Here is a 20,272-nt window from a genome sequence, read left to right as displayed (position 1 = left end):
ACTTAAATACACACATTTAGATTAAAAATGTATGGTACTGATATCCAGGCTCTGAACTGTAGTGCTTATGACAATGTGAAATTTACTCTACGGAAGCTTGGCTCTCCTTAACTGTACTCTTGAAACAGCTGCAACTGGAGGCTCCTTTTGCCAGGGCCAACATCAGACCTCCTCAAAGCCTAGGGCAGGTTATTTTTGGTGGGGGATTTTAGGATTTTGAACTTCTCTTGTCAATGTGCCAGAGCCTAAGTTTGTTGACCTTCAAGGCATATTATACAACCCATTTATTTTCCCAAGTATTTCCTTGACAGACAATGGAATACATCAGTTTTCTTTGAAGTCTTTCAATACAGCAGAAGTTGATGAAGTTTTACTTTTGAATGTTCATTAGAAGTTGGAGTCTGCGAGAAATGCACTTAAAAATCAAAGATGGCTCCACAAACAGATATTATCTAAATAAACAAGGTTGTGGCTCTTTGATTGCTACTGCACATTTTTGGAAATGTAGATTTCCAGTCACTCATGTGTTACAAATATTCCTATTATGTTTTCTGATTCATAAAATTCTTTTAAATTTTTTCTGTAATTAAAGGCACTAGTTCAATCCATCAAAGAATCCCCTGCAAAGCCAAAATAGTATTTTTATCTTGGATCTAGATTACTGCATATGCAAGGATGCAACATTATACTCTATACTAATTAAACTATTAAACACTATGGCTAGAGATATTACATATTATTTAGATAACATGTGCTGTAATATTCTGTGAAATACAAGAATGAAATATCTATACTCAGATACTGAGTTCTTAATGTCACTAGGCAACAGTTCTCAAAATATTCATACATGTACAATGAGTTGCAGGGACTTTGTAATTTGAACTTTACCCAAATTTGTTTCATATACTAAGTGAAATTGCTGAAAAAGGGAACCATGCAGAGACACACCGATGTGGACACATTCCATACAGAGTTCAAAATAATTTCCTTACCTATTTTAGTTGCACTGTAAATATTCTCAATGGGGAAAGCACCTCCTAAACTATAGAGTAGAACCTTCGCAAGTGCTGGGATCAGCTGGGTTGTCGTTACCAAGACATTTACGCAATTACTCCTAAAATAGGGAGGAAATATACACATTTGTTTTCTAATACTAAATAACTTCTAATAGATTTAAAATTGTCACTGTGGTCTCTAAATTCCTTAATTAAAGGTCCCTTTCAATATTCATTAGCTATTGCCTATCAGCAGACAGACACTCCTCAAATAATGGCAGATTATTAAGAAGAATACACAAACCCATGACTATACTGTGATGCTTAAAGTTCTACAACATATTTTGTCAAAACAATATGCTATTAAAAGTCATACGCAGGTAAGTGTTACAGAATGAAAACATGGTAGAATGAAATAAAGCTCAGGCTTTTTAAGTTTAGAGATGTGGTTTTGATATGAACTTTCATGACTTGCACTGTGTGATATTCAGAGTTACATTTCTTTTTAAATTATAAACACTGTATATACTTGTAACAGAAAAATTTGTGAAAGACAAATATAAAGAAGAAAACAAAAAGCATTAATTATTATGTAACAATCCAGAAACAACTGCTCTCTCCATTTCATGCATTTACTTTCAGTGTTTCTGTTCACATATAGATTTTGTTTTCCCATTGGGAACATTCTATATATTCAATTTTGTATTCTACTTTATATATTTATATCATGAGCCTATTTGTTTATATCTATTAACTATTACTTCCCCTCTCCCAACAAAACAATGTATAAAAACTACTCTACCATGTAGATGCACCAGCATTTCTTAAAGTTAAATTCAGTTGCTTAAGTGGCTTTTGATTTCTAAATATTATAAGTAATGCTACCTAAATATATTCTTACGTCTTTGATTATTCTTAGACTATATTCGTAGAATAATTAGGGTCAGAGGGTAAGTTAATTTTGCTAGGGGTTCTAATACATAATTCAACAAAGCATCTGTTTTTCTGACATTCCAGGCATTTTGTGAAAACTATTGGGTTGGTGCAAAAGCAATTTTGTTTTTTGCCATTAAAAGTAATGGCAAAACTGCAACTGTATCAATATGGTAATACATGTGGATAACTCAGCAAATTCCATAACAACTATTCAATGTATGTTGATTTTTCTCCTCCCTTCCTTGTTATATCTTTATTTATTTCTGGAATATCACATATTCCTTTAGTTGCCTTACAGCCACCTGTTTAATAATTAATCTGTATATATTATATAGTATATATAATCTAATAATGTAATAATCTTTTTTAACTTATAGAGAAGACATCTTTTAGAAATAATGAAAGTTATCAACCTCCTTCTCAGAGAAATGCACACTCCACAACATTTTACACATCATGTCAGTGCTCAGGGGTCCTCACACTCCAGCGTCCTTGACATTTGGTCTCTCTTGTCAACAATTACAGGGGACATGAGATAGCAAGTCCATTTCAAATGGCCTTAACTGTTAGACATTTCTTCCTTATATAGAGCCAGAATCTCCCTTGCAGGATTCCTACTCATTGGTCCCAGTTCTTTCTTTTCCAGACACAGGGAGAAATCTAATTGATTTTCAGCCTAATATCTGAAACAGTTGAAATTGGTAATCTTGTTCCACACATGACTCTTCTGACTAAGCTCTCTGGCTCCTCCTTCCATCTGTTTCTTTTATGTGGTTCCCACAGTCCAAACCCCTGTGACTACCATACTTGACACAGGCTGCTTCAACCCTGTCACAGCCCCCACTGGAATACTGTGCCTAGAACCGACAAACTAAGCTGCCATGGCTTCCCCAATCAGACACACAAAGCTACTTCCCCTCCACTCTCCATTTGGACTTTCTGCTATCCATGCAGCTCCGCCTGTGCCACGGGTCAGAAGCTGTGCAGGATGTGACAACTATTCATTTACTTCCATGTTCTTAATATTAACTTTTTTTTTTCTGCCCTGTCAGGCTTTTCTCCATTCTGATTCAATTAGTCCAAATAAATCTTTCTCTGGACGCTGTGTTCCCCATACATTTATTAAGCATGCTTTTTTTCTTCTTTTTTTTAAAACTAGCAATTTGTCATCTTATTCATTAATCTTTTCTTTTGTAACTTCTATTTTAAGTTCAGGGGTACAAGGGCAGGTTGGTTACATAGGTTAACTTGTGTCATGGGGACTTGTTGTACAGATTATTTCATCATCCAGGTATTAAGCCTAATATCCATTTTTTTTCCTGATCCTCTCCCTCCTTCCATTTTCCACCCTCTGAAAGGCCCCTGTGTGTGTTGTTCCCCTCTATGTGTCCACATGTTCTCATCATTTAGCTTTCACTTATAAGTGAGAACATGCGGCATTTGGTGGGAGTGTGAATTAGTTCAGCCATTGTGGAAGGCAATGTGGCGATTCCTCAAAGACCTAAAGACAAAACTACTATTTAACCCAGCAATCCCAGTACTGGGTATATACCCAAAGGAATATAAATCATTTTATTATAAAGACACATGCACACACATGTTCACCGCAGCACTATTCACAATAGCAAAGACATGGAATCAACCTAAATGCCCATCAATGATAGCCTGGATAAAGGAAATGTGGTACATATACACCACAGAATACTATGCAGCCATAAAGAAGAATGAGATCATGTCCTCTGCCAGGACATGGATGGAGCTGGAGGCCATTATCCTTAACAAACTAACACAGGAACAGAAAAACAAATACTGCATGTTCTCATTAATCTTTTCTTTTTTTTGAGTTAGAGTCTTGTTCTGTCTTCAGGCTGGAGTACAGTGGCATGATCTTGGCTTACCGCAACCTCCGCCTCCCAGGTTCAAGCGAGTCTCCTGCCTCAGCCTCCTGAGTAGCTGGCACTACAGGTGTGCAACACCATGCCGAGCTTTTTTTTTTTTTTTTTTTTTTAAGTAGAGACAGGGTTTCACCATGTTGGCTAGGATGATCTCGATCTCCTGACCTCGTGATCTGCCCGGCCTCCCAAAGTGCACACAGGCGTAAGCCACCATGCCTGGCCCATTAATCTTTTCTTAATGGAAATGCTGACAGATTCTTTTTTTAGCTTTTATTTTAGGTTCAGGGATACAGGTGCATGTTTGCTATATAGGTAAACTTACCTCACGGGGGTTTGCTATATAGATTATTTCATCACTCAGGTACTAAGTCTAGTACCTAACAGTTACTCTTTCTGATCCTCTCCCTCCTCCTACCCTTCACCCTCAAGTAGGCCCCAGTGTCTGTTGTTTCCCTATATGTGTCCATGAGTTCTCATCATTTGGCTCCCACTTATTAAGCATGCTTTTATTTATTCACCTAACTCAGATACAAAATCACGGAAGCAGACAGTACAGAGATTCAACTCTACCTTACCAGCTATCATGTTCCAGACTTACATCACTTTATGAATTAGCATATATGGCACCTGGTTGTACAACTGGTTACAAATCGATTTAACTCTGCTCTCTATATTGACACAAGTCAGAATTTCACTGTTTAGTTCAAACAACAAAATGGTTAGAATTTTTTCAAGAGCTTTCTCTTGCTTTTCTGATGTGCTCACATTATGTGTATTATCTATTATGGCCTAACACCTAAAACATGCATTTTTTGTGTAAACAGTACTGTTTTATATTTGCCATCACCCCCTTGTACTTTGCCACCTACTGAGTTCTGTTTCTTTTTTCATTAGAAGTCATGTAACCACTCTGTGGGGATTATCAGTTGCTATGAGAAGAGATGGGTGGTGAGATAGGGTCTCCTATTTATTCTGAGAAGTAGCAACCTTCTCTCATCCCAAAACACACACACTCTCTCTCTCTCTCCCCCCCTTCCCCCGCTCTCTCATTCACATGCACTGAAACTGAAAAATCACTGAACTCAGAATTGGTAGGTACCTTAAAGTCTAAAACAGTCTAGGAATTAAAACATTTTTTATCTATGTTGTACAATCAGAACTAAATCTTCAAAACGATAAACATAGAAAGGTAACAATTCCACTTACCTAGTGCTAATAATTGATAAAGACTTAAGTGCATTTGTTAGCCAGGAATCTGTCAGACCTTCAATCTCTGCCCTTAACTGTAGCCAGGCATCCCTCTTGGCAGGGCCAAGGAGTCCTGCAACACCAAAAAGCACGGCAGAGTTGAGAGATGAATATTTTCTCAGAATATCTAGTTTAGATTCCCTTCTGTCTGGAGTAGATCATTTTTATTTCAGTATATATCAGAAATGCAGAGAGATACAGATTTATGTCCATATTGATCCTTCATTTCTGAATTGATTACCCATTCATTCCTTCAATGAATATTTACTGAACTTCTAGGTCTCAGGTAGTGCCAGTGAAAAGTGGCCCCAGTCTCTGCCCTCACTGATCCTAGAATCTGGTGCAGTGGATCTCACCTAAAGAGCTTTGAACATGCCTCTGCCTGGATCTCATTCCAAGGGACTGTGATATTTGAGGTCTGGAGGAATAGTTGGGTTCCACCAACCTAGGGACACAAACCCCAAATGTTTTGACTGTCTGAAAAACATTTAGCTTCTTAATAATCACAATCATTCCCACTTTCAAACAGTAACAATGGCATCATCATATGTAGCTGTTAAAATGTGTCTAATACTACTGCTAATGCTACTATACTTTGTACTGTAAGAAGAAATTAATTTTGTTTAAAATCATAAAGTATAGGACAGTTATAGACAATAGTGAATTACAACATTGATGTTATAAGAAAAAAGATAGATGTGCTAATTTTTTATTTTAAAAGATCCAGTTCTTGCTTTTATGATAAAACGAGATCATGTAAATCCATTAAAAAGGAAGGTTTCTTATTGAAATTGTGTTTTAGAATGTCGGGAGCACATATACACTTGTATGGTTTTTTTCCAATCAAAATTTATAGTTTCTAGCAAGCGTCATTTGTCCTCATTATAATAAAGAGATGCTCATGTATGACAGAAGACTCACGGTTGTTTAAAGTTTCTAAGATACAAGATTATTTCTTAGTGTTCTTATTAACTTAAAATAATTTTACTAATACACCGCAAGAAGGAAATTATGACATCTGAATGATAAAAATTAACTCAGGTTTCTCAAGAGGATATTTATTTTAAAGCGAAATGTATTATCTACCATTGATTTTTAACTAGAAAATCTACTTACTTGATTTTACAAAAGCATCATGTACAGAGCACTAGAGTGAGTCAGGAAATCAGGGTTTCTCCCCAGAACCCCATGCAAGTGAGTAGCTTGAAGGGTCAGTTTCTTATTTGGAAATGAATGTCTTCCATATCTAAGCTCCCTTTTGGGGAGCTTATTATCCTCTTTGGCTCTACATCTTTTGTTCTCTGGGAGTTACTATGTATCCACTGAGCATCTCTTATGTGTTTCACTGCTACGCACTGGGGATACAAGGTGACCAGACACAGAGCCCCACCCTCATGATGTATATGGATAGATGTGATTATATACTATATATGAACATTTCATTTACTACATTGTATTATATGACATATATGTGAATATATGTATATATAGTGTGCACAAGTATATTTAGTTGTATCATTCTGTTTTGGATTCCAGTTTATGTTCCTCAGTCATTCTTCCTTTTTAGAAAAAAAGAGAAGCATATAAAGAAACAAAATCCTGGGAGATTAATCTGATGTGACCTAATAGCAAATTTTAGGAATCTTGTTTACCTAAAATTGATTCTAATAAGATATTATCAAAGTTTATTTTATATATAAAAACACATCCAGGATCACAGTTTTGATATCAAAGGTTTTGGTATCACCTGTAAAATATGCGAAGGGGTATAAAATGGTTTTGATATTACCTATAGATTATCTGAACTTTTAAAAACTATGATAGTCATACTTGACACTATGCATGAGAAAGATACACTGTCATAAAACATTATTTTTTTAAAAGATAAAATAAACCTGTTGAAAGTCTTTGAAATGACATGAGTAACTGTTTACATTTATTTTTGATGGGATTCCGGAAAGATAATGCTTGCTAACAACCCTCCTTCAATGACTGAGGCTCTCTTCTTGAGAAAGGTCGTCTTCCCGCTGCCTCGGTCAGCTCCTCTGTCTGGTTTTCACTGATAATGCTCCAAGCACCAGCTGATAAAGGGTAAACTAAATGCCCTGCTATAAATCTTGACCAAACATCTGGGCACAAGGTTACACAAAGAATTCCCGATTCATGTGACAGTGGTGCATGTGTTATTTTGTAGTAAAACTTTTTCCCACCAATTCTAAGGAACTTCTGGCTCAATGTGGTTTAATATGAGCTTTTGTTTGTTTCTTTTACAGCAGAATCGTCTTTAACATGAAACTACAGTTTGAATTCTACCTATACCCCGAGGGCCTTTGTTAGATTTAAAAAGCCACACATACCTCCAACATTGTTCTTGTAGGTGTTATATAATTCTTTTACTCTTCTGTAACGAAAAGCCAACTTCCTCATCCAGTCAACCCCTCCTCTTACACCTGTTGGCAAACAAAGGTTTGCACTACTTGCAGCTGCATGGAAGCCATCAGTTGCAAAACTGTAGGTACTGTAACACCCAAAATACATTAAAAAGAAATAATTACATGTGCAAAACTCCACAGCCGAATTTCTGTAGGAAACAGCATACTGAAAGGCATAGCTTACCTTAAATCCTGCCCGTTATCATCAGAGGAAACATCATCTATATGAACTTGATCACATTCCTGTTAAAAACATTGGAAAAGTTATTTGTTTTCTAAATGATGCTTGTTATCATGTTTGAAGGTGTTCCCATCTTCTCATTTGATCAGACTACTGCCAGAAGATGGCAGCGTGTGCCCGTCCATCTCACTGCCTCGCTCTTGGTTTCTTCTATTGGAAAATGGCACCATTTCTACCCCAAAACATTTAAATCCAGAAGAGTTCCATAGAAAGGAGGGGAGAAATTACACGGCATGAGGGTTTCTTTAGAGCAATTTAAAAAAATTAATCTTAAAATTATTGATAAGAAATTCTCTTGAATCTCTGTAATCATTTGAGTTCCCTTCCAGCCATTTCTGTTGTGCATACTTAAGCATGGCTAATCTGAAGATACACAAAACTTATTTGGTCTAACACCTCAGATGGCTACTATTATTTGTCATTTGTTGAGCGGCAACAGGGGGTCTTGCCTTCAGATTATGGTGCCCTGTGGAATTTCCACGACTTCCTGCTGGACCAGAACCATGAAAGAACCATGCTGGTGTTATTTTAAAGTCCTGACCTTTTGACACAGAAAAAGGGTAATAATCATAGAAACTGACATTTTCTTTTTGTCAAGTTTTTAAATTTTCAAATCAAAAAGACTACTTTTAAGTAAAAGGAAAATAATGAAGATTTATCATCTCAAATGTGCTACAAAATTCCAATCAAAATAAACTTTATGTAAGTATACCCACACAATTGACCTGATTTTAAGTTACAGTGTGCTCAGAACAAATGGGAACTTTTCTGGAAAAGGATTCAATCCTTCTTTGCTGTTCTGAGTCTCAGTCCATCTTCAAATAATCTGCAAAGTTCCAGAGCAGTATTATAAGCTCTAAAGGTGAAATTTGGTGAGCGCATTTAAAATGCTTAGTTCTCAGAATAATAAATATATAATCAATAAAAATAAATTATTTATAATAAATAACTGCAACCTCAGCGTATGGTTTAACATTTTGGGCCTCCTTAGCACCCCCTCAAAGTATTTTACTCATACACACAGATTCTGACTATGTACATGGTGCTTAGCATTCAAAATTATTATTTTTTTAAAATCATTAAATTTGAAAATACACCATACTAAACAAAGGTTTTTCAGCTACTATTTATATTCATTATTGGGCTTGAAAGTATCTGACAGTCAAATATTTCATATCTAGTCTCCAGATTTCCACACAGAATGCATTTAATCTGGTTCCAGTTGAAAGGTTGAGTTGACTCAGGCTTCCTTTAATATATAAAATTCAGTGACTAGCCCAATCAGTACCTTTTGAGTATGTAACTTGAAAATCCAGGTAAGTTAAAAGTTCATATAATTTACAGAAATTATAGGTTTAGTAAGTTTTGAATGAATCTCCACCTACACGTATGGGTCAAAAAATATCATCTGACTGGAAGTGCCCTGGAGTGCGGCATTTGGTTCACCAGGTTACATCCCCACTTACGGTACAATCTAGCATAGAATAATCACTCCACAATTCTTTCTTAAATAAATGGGAGAAGTCTAGACAAATGCTAATTCTTTACAGGATTACCACAATCATTTAAATTTTCTAACACGAAGTTATGATGATATAAAATAAAAGCATTCTAAATGGTGAGCAGAGTAAGAAGATATTTATGTGAAGAGTGGAAGGAAGGGAGAAAGAAGAGTACAGAGACTGCCGACGGAATGGCCTGGCCAGACGGCTATTTAGAAAAAGTCTTCCCCTCTTTGACCAAGTATTGGCTGAAAGGAGTGCAGTATAAACTGTAACCAAAGGAGGCATTATGCTTCCTGAAAAACATCCAGTAAAGGCATTGCAAGCAATGATAGTAACTGCTGGACTGGGCTTTAAGGAAAAGAGTGGAGAGATTTTACCCGTTAGCATAGGGGTTGGAAATAAAGTTTTTCTCCCAGAATATGGAGGCACCAAAGTAGTTCTAGACGATGAGATTATTTCTTATTTAGAGATGGTGACATACTTGCAAAGTCCGTAGACTGAAATAAATCACTATTGAAATGGTGTCACATGAAGTTGCCCATTCCATTGAAGTTCTGAAATCTTTCCTCATGTAAATAACTTCTGTGTCTCTCTTTTATAATAAATTAGTGACATTCAAAAAAGTGGAGGAATCCTTGTAAATTTCCCTGGTAATCAGAAGTTATTTCTCTATCTAATACTCTCATTGTAATTTTTAGAGAAATTCCTCTGACATTAAGTATTAACTCGCATGATTAATTTGTACACAGGTTGCCCAAAAACTTATCTTTTACTCCTGAGGACAACAGTATATCACACTTATTGGACCAGAAGCTCCATGATTGAAGTTATATTTGAGATTTTTCCAAATTTAACTTTTCTTTAAATTTATGCCTAGTTAACTATGCCTGTTGACTCTGGACGGTTGCCTGAGGATTACAATCCAGTGAAAGAAACCTGAACTTCCATTATTTACATTTTTAGAAAAAGCTAAATAATTGTTCGTCAATTATTTTTCACTCTGACAAATTCTTTAAGAATCATTTTGACCAAAAAGTGAAATACTAAAAACGCTAAAATGTTTTGGCTTTAACAAATTTTAGTAGAACTCAAACATTTGAAAATATTCTAGAACTAACCTTAAATACTTTAATTTTGTTTTACAAGGTAACCAAAAAGTTGTCACTGATATTTATCAGTTATAATTCACAGCAGTCTTTTCTCACTTTTGCCATCTCAAACTTCCTGGAGACTTCTTTTCTGGAGGTTATTCTAACTAAAATAGCACTTTATTTAAATACACAGGTTTCTCTTGTTAGGGGAGGGTAGTGTGGGCATTTGCCTTCTCTGCAGTTGAGCAGGATGCAGTGAAGTGTCTATTAGGAGGATTTAAATTTGTATCTTTTAAGGAATTACGTGAGGAACAGCTGCTACTATATATGTTGAAGTATCTACTGAAAGATTTGAGTGTCAAATTTAGATGTTTAGGTTTTACAAAAAAGCACCCCGAGAGTTTAAATATTCAACATCAACAATGACAACATAATAAGCTAATGGTAGAGTTACTCTCTTGAGGAATTCTTTTTGTCAACAAGAGTAGAAATCATTTAATTCCAGTTATGGAGCCCAAGCCACTTTTTGGCTGTAAGAGGTTTATTGAAATAAAAAATTGTGTGAAAGTAAAACTGCCTTTCAAAGTCAGATGCAGAAGGATAGGGGGCTATGTATGTAACTGTACTGAATGCTTTTGAAAGCTATTGTTTTGATTTTATTAGTTTTAGTGCTTGTTTACTCAAGTCAGTAAAAAACATTTGTGTTTCCTTGGGCACTTTATATGGATGTGCAAGCATTTGTGTGGCATGCATGTGTAGTGACAGTTCAGTCAATTTATATGCAGTAACTCAATTATTTTATTAAGTATAGTATTGTTGAATAGCTAAGTTCTGTGGTTTGAGCCAAATAAAATTCTTATCACATTCTAAAACACAACTAAAAAGCTATATACTCAGAGAAGAGAAAGTCAATACCAGTATTTTCTCAGGAACTACTTCTAACAAAGATCCTGCCAGGTATTTCTGAAATACATATAACATAGTACCTGAACCAAAATAATGTCTTTAAGTGCCATACATGACTACAACATGTTTTTGATATACCAATATTCATTTCAAACTTGCTAAAGTTAGTTACAAATTCATTATATGCTATTTTCACCTTCTCACTTTAGCATTCTTTTAAAAGTTGGGTAGTAAATTTATTCCACCTGGCTTCTAACATGCCAGTAAAAAAGCTAAAAGTTCATTTATTCTACTTATTTCCAGTAAAAAATAATTAACCAAATGAAATAAGCACTTTTAGTTGGATACTACCACATAAAATTTCTTTTTTCTTTTTACACCTTTGAAAAGACTAATAATATTAAGATCCTCTTTACAATGAAACTCATCCATACTGATCAACAGAAAAACTAACCCCAAAAGTTATCGCTGTATGTAAAAAATTCAAGTTCTGGAAAGGTTAAGGTGTTTGTTATTATCAGGTATATATAAAATCATTCTGTATTCATAAGTAGCAGGATCAATTTAAATCAGGTTTTAGAGAGGTGATTATTTGTTATCTAAAACTGAAAGCTTGCCTAGTAATATTGACCTTTCATACTGTCCATTGTAGAAAAAACAAGAATGCCTCTTTCATCAGACAGTAATTGTATTATTTAGTAAAAACACTGACTCACTGTAGAGAAAAACAACAACAACAGCAAAATGTTGTGACACAGATTTCAGCACACACATTTATGGAATGTACTGAACCACTCATTTTTACTCTCATGTCTCAAATTTAACTCAAACTGGATTTAAGACCTTGTCATTGAAAAAACAAAAAAAACATTTTCTAACTAGCGCGTTGGTGGGAGAGTAAATTAGTTCAACCGTTGTGGAAGACAATGTGGCGATTACTCAAGGATCTAGAACTAGGAATACCATTTGACCCAGCAATTCCATTACTGGGTATATACCCAAAGGATTACAAATCATTCTACTATAAAGACACATGCACATGTATGTTTACTGCAGCACTGTTCACAATAGCAAAGACTTGGAACCAACCCAAATGCCCATCAGTGATAGACTGGATAAAGAAAATGTGGCACATATGCACCATGGAATACTATGCAGCCAAAAAAAAAGAATGAGTTCATGTCCTTTGCAGGGACATGGATGAAGCTGGAAATCATTCTCAGCAAACTAACTTAGGAACAGAAAACCAAACACTGCATGTTCTCACTAATAAGTGAGAGCTGAACAATGAGAACACATGGACACAGGGAGGGGAACACCACACACTGGGGCCTGTTGGGGGGTGGAGGGCTAGGAGAGGGATAACATCAGGAGAAATACCTAATGTAGATGATGGGTTGATGGGTGCAGTAGATGACGGGTTGATAGGTGCAGCAAACCACCATGGCATGTGTATACCTACATAACAAACCTGCACGTTCTGCACATGTACTCCAGAACTTAAAAGTATTTTTAAAAAAAGTTATTTAAGTAACTCAATAACTTGGCTTTTCTTTCTCACACACTTGAAACATTTTCAGCATAGGATGGGTCAGAAGTATGTGCTCTGCAACTAGGCAAATCTGCTTCAAATTCCAGTTCTACCACTTAGATAGCAGGTAACTTTAGATGTGATTTGTATGTTGTGGACCATAGAGTTTCTCCCTTGCATAAATAATGTGATAAACACATTTACTTCAATACACTGTTAAGTAATTAATGGAAAGTTCAACATAAAATATCTAGAACAAGGTAGGGGTTCAGTAGTAGTAATCTCCCTTTCAATTCATCATATGATTATAGACAAAAACTTTTATTTAATTATGAAACTATGAGATAAAAAATAAATTTAAACATGCCATCTGAAAAAAAATGAAAGAGAAATCTCTATTTCAGCACAGTTATGCTTGACTGAGAAGTACTTCTGCCAAGAACCTGAACTACTTAGTTATTTCAAATTGTATTATCTGAATGTTTAATAACCTAGGACACAGATGGCATACCTTATTGCAGTACATGTTCAACTACTCTGAGGGTATTTTTCCTTGGGTCGTTTCATTTTGCTGTTGTTTTTATTTTCTTTTTCTCTTATTTGCCATTTAGACACTGTCTTGCCATTTGAGGTTGAAAACGGAAACATAATTTTTAAAATGAGAAAATAAATGCATTTAAATGCATCAAACATGCTTAAATAGTTCTAGCACTGTTTTATCCAGAAGAGAAAGAAATGAGGAATGATAATGTTAGCTAAAGTTAGGCTTCAGATTATCCACAAAATTAAATGATCTATGCTATCACCACGAATAGTGTCTGTGAATATTGTTTAGTGATTAACCTAAATAGGCTCCTGGTTAATAATCTGGAAGAGCTAATGCTGATTCCAAAGGTGCCAAGCCTCTTGCGGCTGAAACACTAAAAGAACCAAGAGTCACGTACGGCTGTGGACAGTAAGGACAGCAAAGCCAACAGTCTCCTCTTTGGAGACATTTTTGTTCTACATATATATTATTCACGAACACAAATTAACTTTCTGCTTATATTTGTAAATAAAACTTTTCCTCTTGACAAGAACTTTACGCTTCTCTTGAGCTAAATTTTTATCCTTCTGTTTTCTCGAGGTTATCTGCAGATATAGAAACCATCTAAGAGGTCTGCTGTTGGACAAAACTATTTGTACCTGGTACAATTCTTACCTCTAAATCATTAAAAAACAAATGAGTGTCAGCAAGATTAAAAATCATTTCTTCCATGCGGAGTCCAAGGGTTACAGCCATGGGGGGATCCTGTAAAGAAAATGTACACATAATGAGGTAAAATTTCAGTAAGCACTTATTATTAAAAATATTTTAAGCACATATTGCTGTGGTGGAAGAGAGAGGAGACTGCATGGGTTTTTACTGAAGATTCAAAAGATTTCTCAGTCATCCGGAAAGGTGACTTTCCAGAAGGTTCAGATATACCAAACGCACAGGCACACCTGGGAATTCAGACATACGTAACGATGACACAGCATACATTTTCACACAAAACTGTACGTTCAGGAGGGAAGGCGGAAGGGAGCCATTCAGTTCATATGACCCAGTTTACATATAATCTATGGAAGTATTTTGGAGAAAGGTATTTGGATGGGGTGCTGAAGAATGGAGTAAACTCGCTAAAAAGAAAGGGTGTCTTTTTAAGAATAATGACAAATAATGAGAATTAAAAGAGAAAAATAGGTCAACTGGGTATTTATAAGACTTGAGCAGAGAATGTTATCTGGAGGTGAAACAGGAAGAGCTGGCAGAGGATGGTGCAACCATCACTTAATTTTTGATTGCATTTTTATCAACAAGGTAAGAGGAATCTCCCTATCCAAACATGTGTAGAGTTTGGTCTAACCTGCATTTGACTAAGGTTGAAGAAGTGAGGGGTGAGAATAGCTAAAAGAACATTAGTTCTCTAAGCGTAATCCAGGTACAAAATATATGCTTTGGGAAGTTAATGAAAGTGACGGGGTCAGTAAAGAGTTAAAATGACTCAACTTTTGTTTACAGAAACCAAGATATTAAACAGCAGCAAGGAGTTGAAAATCAAGACCAGAGTTGTTACTTTAGCATAATTAACTGCAGCTGAAGGCCTAGCATCAAGCGATATAAGACTAAAAAGTAATGAGCATTTGGGGATAGGGATTGGAATAGAGAAGTAATTCATGCTCAAACATTGTGTTTAAAATTCTCAAAGTTGGAATGATGGCTAAAGAAGAACTGCTCATAGATGCAACTCAGAAGATATGGGAAAGAAAAAACCTGGAAGGGACAAACCCTTAAAATCTATAGACCAGAGGGGTGTTAGCAGGGAGAAGAATAAGGTTTTGAATAAAGCTGACAAGTCCAGAAGGATACTATTGGTTTTGGCTGGGAAGTTATTTTGGAAGACCTCAGAGGGTGATTTGGGTTGAGTGGCTGGGCCAGGAGCCAGACTGCAGGGATTTGAGAAGAGAGAGCCGAAATTGTGTTTTCAACATTCTAATAGTTGGCATTTCAAGAAATGTATCTCAGCTTGGGGAAATGTAACACAAACTTTACTCAATTTATGATAAGAACATGCAACCCAGGTCAGGCCAAGCAGTATTCATCTACACCCTGAACTGATTCCATCTGCAAGGAGAAACCACTCTTCATGCCACATCTCCACTAAGATAACCCATTTTATTCCTATATTTCCTTTCATCATATTTTGAGGGGGAAGCCCTAAAGTGTAAACATATTTGAGATGTCATCCTGTGTTCTGTAGCCATTAAAACCTGGAAAATAGGAATTATATGCTAAGAAAAAGGCACTGAGTGCTAAGGGGTCACTGGGGTATGAGAGTTAAACTAAGACTCGATGTGAGTGAAGATAGAGATAAGAAAATAATACGTTGGATTTCAACATAATTTTCTAATTGTTTACATCTCCTCATTTAGAGATTTATGTGGATTGCATAGCCAGAGATTCTCATTTCTCAGTAATGGATGCTGACTCCACATATCTGATGGCATCCTGGTATTCTGTCATCTGGTAGCTTGACTGTGCTGCTGGATTCATCCGTCTTCCAGTGACAGAACCATTTGGGACTATATAGCCAAAGATCAAATCAGTTCTGTTTTGGCCAACAAACATTCATTCAAAACAAGAATAAAATTATTAGTAAGTAGGCCAGGCACAGTGGCTCATGTCTATAATCCCAGCACTTTGGGATGCTGAGGCAGGCAGACCATTTGAGGTCAGGAGTTCGAGACCAGCCTGGCCAACATGGTAAAACCCTGCTTCTACTAAAAATACAAAAAATAGCTGGACACAGGGGTGCGTGCCTGTAATCCCAGCTACTCGGGATGCTGAGGCATGAGAATCCCTTGAACCCGGGAGGCGGAGGTTGCAGTGAGCCAAGATCATGCCACTGTACTCCAGCTTGGGTGACAGAGTGAAACTGTATCTCAAAAGAAAAAAAAAATGTTAATAAGTGCCAGTTTGTGTCTCAAGGGGTTTCAGAGCTCAGAAGGGCCCTTTGCTCTGTTTCCTTCAAGGATACAATTCTTTTCTCTTTCTTTTTTTTTGTTGTTGTTGATCATGTTTTTGTTGAAATAAAATCTCTAAAGGTGGTATAAGTTTAAAAAACACATTTTGTCTTTTTTGGTTGAAAAATTCCTATTATTAATCTCTGTATTTTTGGCAGGGTTGGGGGGAACTAGGCATTAAATAGGCTGAGGACATTCTATGAAACTATTCTGCCTAGTCATGGAACCATGAACAAAGTCTACAGAAATATCAGGAAAAATCAAATGTAATTATAGCATGAAAACATATAATTCCATTAGTGACGCTCTGTGCTTTTGAGGAATGTTCACTGATGCAAGACAATAAAACTGAGCTCCACACTACTCTGTTATGTTTCTGATGATTACTGCCCTAAAGATATATATTTCAGATAGCAGTTCAGAAGTATCTGATTTAAAAGGTTTTCCTTCTGGAGACCAGGTTGGTTAGGCTCTTATCCTGTGATTTGCCAATATTTCTTTTTAAGTTTTAAATACAATTATTGAATTTCTTCACTTCATTCTTCACATTCTTTGCATTTGCAGATCAGATTTATGGGGATGGGAGAAAACATACTGTTCCTTTTGATTGTTACTTTGATCAATTCCATGCTTCTGAAGTACATAACTCTCTGTGCTACCCAAACAGTGATAGGAAAATCCATGAAGAATGCATTTTGTACATCTGATAAGCATGCAAACAAGTATAATTTAAAAAAAAAGCAAAATGCAAGAATCTGCTAGCAAGCAAGCATGGCATATGGTATGACAAAAACTGCAGTTGAGCACCCCACTGGAATGCAACCCCACGGCACTAGGAGGGCTGGTCATTTGTTTTTCAAGCTGTGGCGGTTCCACATCACACACTCTATGAGAGCCAGGACTTAGTAAGCATTTTGGCAAAATATCATTTGTAACTGGGAAAGTTTAGGTTTGTGGTTTGCTGGAGTGTGAACTAGCTGTATTTCACTAAGGTTTCCAGAGAGCAAGGCCTATTGAAAGAGAGATGTTTCGTCAGCCATGCCAAAGACTTGGCACAGATGGGCCGGGGATAGTCATGCCATCAGCCAAGGAAAACCATGCCTGTAAGAGGTGATGATCTTGTTTCTAAGAGAATGTCGGGGCGGGCTTACTTTCAAATATCTAATTTTACTTTTTGTTTTTTTCCAACTTACTAAGTCACCGGGACAGCTAATTCTAAGTGAGCAGATTACAGCACTGCATTTTTCCAGCTAAAGGACTCACAGATCCAAGAATCCAAGAAAGATGACTGGACATTTGGTGGGTGTAGCCTTAGCAATGCTGGGCACCCTCCATCTTGCCAAACTGCTGTGAAGGAGCTGCCAGCACCTGCAATTGCACTGTTTTATCAGGCATTTGAGAATGAAACATACTTTTGGATTGAACTCAAGTTTTATACAGAGATGTTTGCTCATTTTCATTAGCTGTTTGTAGAATTATGGGCACCTTATGAATCAAGAGTTGCTTTTTTTTTTATTTGCATTTAAGTGTAGTGAGTGTTGAGTTTAGGGTCTAAAATGAGGTGATAGCAAAAACTTGGATAGAGGAAAAAAGTGGGATAATAAAGGCACTAACAGGGTTTTGTGGAAGTTCTGATATATATTATACATATTATAAAAGTTCCAAAAGGTTCAAAGTGTCTACAGCGGAGTTTAATAGGAGGAAAATTGAACTACTGCCAATTTATTCTGTGTACTGCTGTATCAAAATACTGAAACTATTCCCCAGACATTTTACTGAAAAGAGAGAGAGAGAGACAGAGAAGAGGAAGATGAAGAAAATAAATAGCTCTTGGCCTTTAAATGTGTGGTTCTAAGCCAGATGTTACCAGTGTATAATCAAGGCAGGATCCAGTAGAGCACTTCTCTAAATCAAAATACTAACGCCTATTAGCCATGTGAACACAGAGCATAAATTGGAGCCAGACTGTCTGTCTATGGGCCTCTGCCCTGCATTGGGCCATCAGCTGGAATTCCTCCTCTAGGGACACACTGCAAAAATATCTCTGGAGAGGCAACAATTATGTATTTTTAAAGAAACTAAGGACTTTTTTTTTTCTTTTAAAGACATCAACCTCTTGAAACAGTTTATTTTTTTTTTATTTTGGGACTCGTAGCACATGTGTAGACATGGGCACACAGAGATAGAAGATATGCAAGTTCATCACGGAAGAAAGAAGGCAGACCAGCTCTCATGAACCTGGTGGAAAAAGTTACTGGATTTTTTAGAATACATATACTCTCTAAATCATATGAAATAAAATGAAATTCAGTCACAAATCACAAGGGAAATTTTACAAATGTGATACTTGTCTATGATGGATAGGTAGTGGGCTTACAAGTTCTTAGGAGGAACTGGAGAATGGTTTCAGGAACATTCATTTACTCATCACATATTTATTGAGTGACTATTATGTATTAGAGATGTTCAAATTCTAAGCAGAGAGCAGATAACCAAAAAAGCAAAGCCCCTACCTTTATGGGGTTTATATTATTACTGGATGAGCTACCCGATAAACAGACAAGAAAACAAGGGAATATCAGGTGGTGATAAAGCTACGAAAGAAAAACCAGGATACGCGGATACAGAAGTGATGAGGATGACTGGAAAGGGCTAATTTAAAGCAAATTCAGAGAAGGCCCCTTTCAGGAGGCAATGGCAGAGGCAGAAACAAAGGCCTGACAAAGGCAAGGGAGCTAGGCACGAACAGGCGCCATGGTGGCGAACATACGGAGAGCCCAGAGGCGAGAACGAGTGTGTGTGAGAGAAACAGTGTGAGGAAGGGGGACCCTGACCAGGGAGGGGAAAGGAAACAATGATTTTAAGAATGCAAGAGTGCTCCACTGAATGTCTGTGAGAGACCACAGCAAGATAAGCCAAGAAGGAACACTTGATTTGGCACTGAGGTGGCTCCTCAGACTCAGCAAGTGTCATGTTATGGCAAAGCTGGAAAGAGCAGAGACAGAGAGCAGTCACCGGAGGGGAAAATGGGCTCAAGAAGCTCTTCTAATGATAGGAATGTGACAGCAGACACGATGGTGTGATGGGAAGAATCTAGAAGAGTGACAAACTGGTGGCTTAGCGAAAGAAGTTCTTTCAGGATTCCTTGGGTAGGTGAGGGGGGCACGGAACCAGGGTGCGAGAGGTGCAAGAAACAGCAGAGACTGTGGCTACAGATGTAGGGAGCAGGGATTTGGTGGTGCAAAGATGACAGAATTCATTTGTTTGCTTTCTTCCCCCTAGTAATTGAGGAGATTTGTACAGAACTGGGAGAGGTATGCTTGCTCTCCCTTCAGCTCTTCAAAACCTGCAACAGGAAGAGTTCATGACCCCAAGAGTGCTTGCACCCACTTGAGATTTGTGGCCACATTCAGCTGCTGAGGTACAGGCAGTCAGTGGGGTTTTCTGCGAGATGAGTCTGATGGAAAAATAATGGGGTAAGGATAGAAAGGCATTATGGAAAAGTGAGGTTATAGTGGTACGTAAAGAGGACTCCAAGCTGGGAGGATGACATCTAAGACAGGGGTTCTCAGACTCCACCATGCATGGGAAACACCTGCGGAGCTTTCACAATGCCTGTTGCTCAGGCCATACCCCATACCAACTAAATCGGATTATCTGAGGTGGGTCCATGCATCAGTCATGCTAAAGCTCTGCAGTGAGTCCAAGGTAAAAATGAGATGGAGAGTCAGCAGATGACAACCTTGCTGCTCAAAGTGTTGTACACAGACCAGCACCATTGGTATCACCTGGGAGCCTGTCAGAAAGGCACACCTGTAGACCCTTCCCCAGATCTAGTTTGCCAGGTAGTTTAACAAGATTATCAGGTGATTCATATACATGTTACTTTTGAATAAACACTGGTCTACGAGCTATCATAATGAGAGACTGGGATAGTTAAGAAAAA

At 37.0% G+C, this 20,272-nt stretch overlaps 1 protein-coding gene and 1 pseudogene across 24 annotated transcripts in view; one reads left to right on the top strand and one right to left on the bottom strand.

Moving 5' to 3' along the window:
* The window catches only part of EYA4 (EYA transcriptional coactivator and phosphatase 4), a 283,822-nt gene that overhangs the window by 7,960 nt on the left and 255,590 nt on the right, over positions 1-20,272 (bottom strand). For all 24 annotated transcript variants that reach the window (XM_074039005.1, XM_005551875.5, XM_005551874.5 and 21 more), the window contains 5 exons: positions 13,982-14,071; positions 7,691-7,749; positions 7,432-7,592; positions 5,033-5,147; positions 993-1,114 (listed from right to left, as the gene is read on the bottom strand). In XM_074039005.1, the coding sequence (XP_073895106.1) occupies positions 993-1,114; positions 5,033-5,147; positions 7,432-7,592; positions 7,691-7,749; positions 13,982-14,071 (547 nt within the window). The remainder of the gene's footprint in view (positions 1-992; positions 1,115-5,032; positions 5,148-7,431; positions 7,593-7,690; positions 7,750-13,981; positions 14,072-20,272) is intronic.
* On the top strand, positions 7,851-9,852 carry LOC135970367 (10 kDa heat shock protein, mitochondrial pseudogene; annotated as a pseudogene).

The sequence above is a fragment of the Macaca fascicularis genome, chromosome 4, assembly GCF_037993035.2.
Source record: "Macaca fascicularis isolate 582-1 chromosome 4, T2T-MFA8v1.1".
NCBI lineage: Eukaryota > Metazoa > Chordata > Mammalia > Primates > Cercopithecidae > Macaca > Macaca fascicularis.
This window is presented reverse-complemented; position numbering and strand designations above follow the sequence as displayed.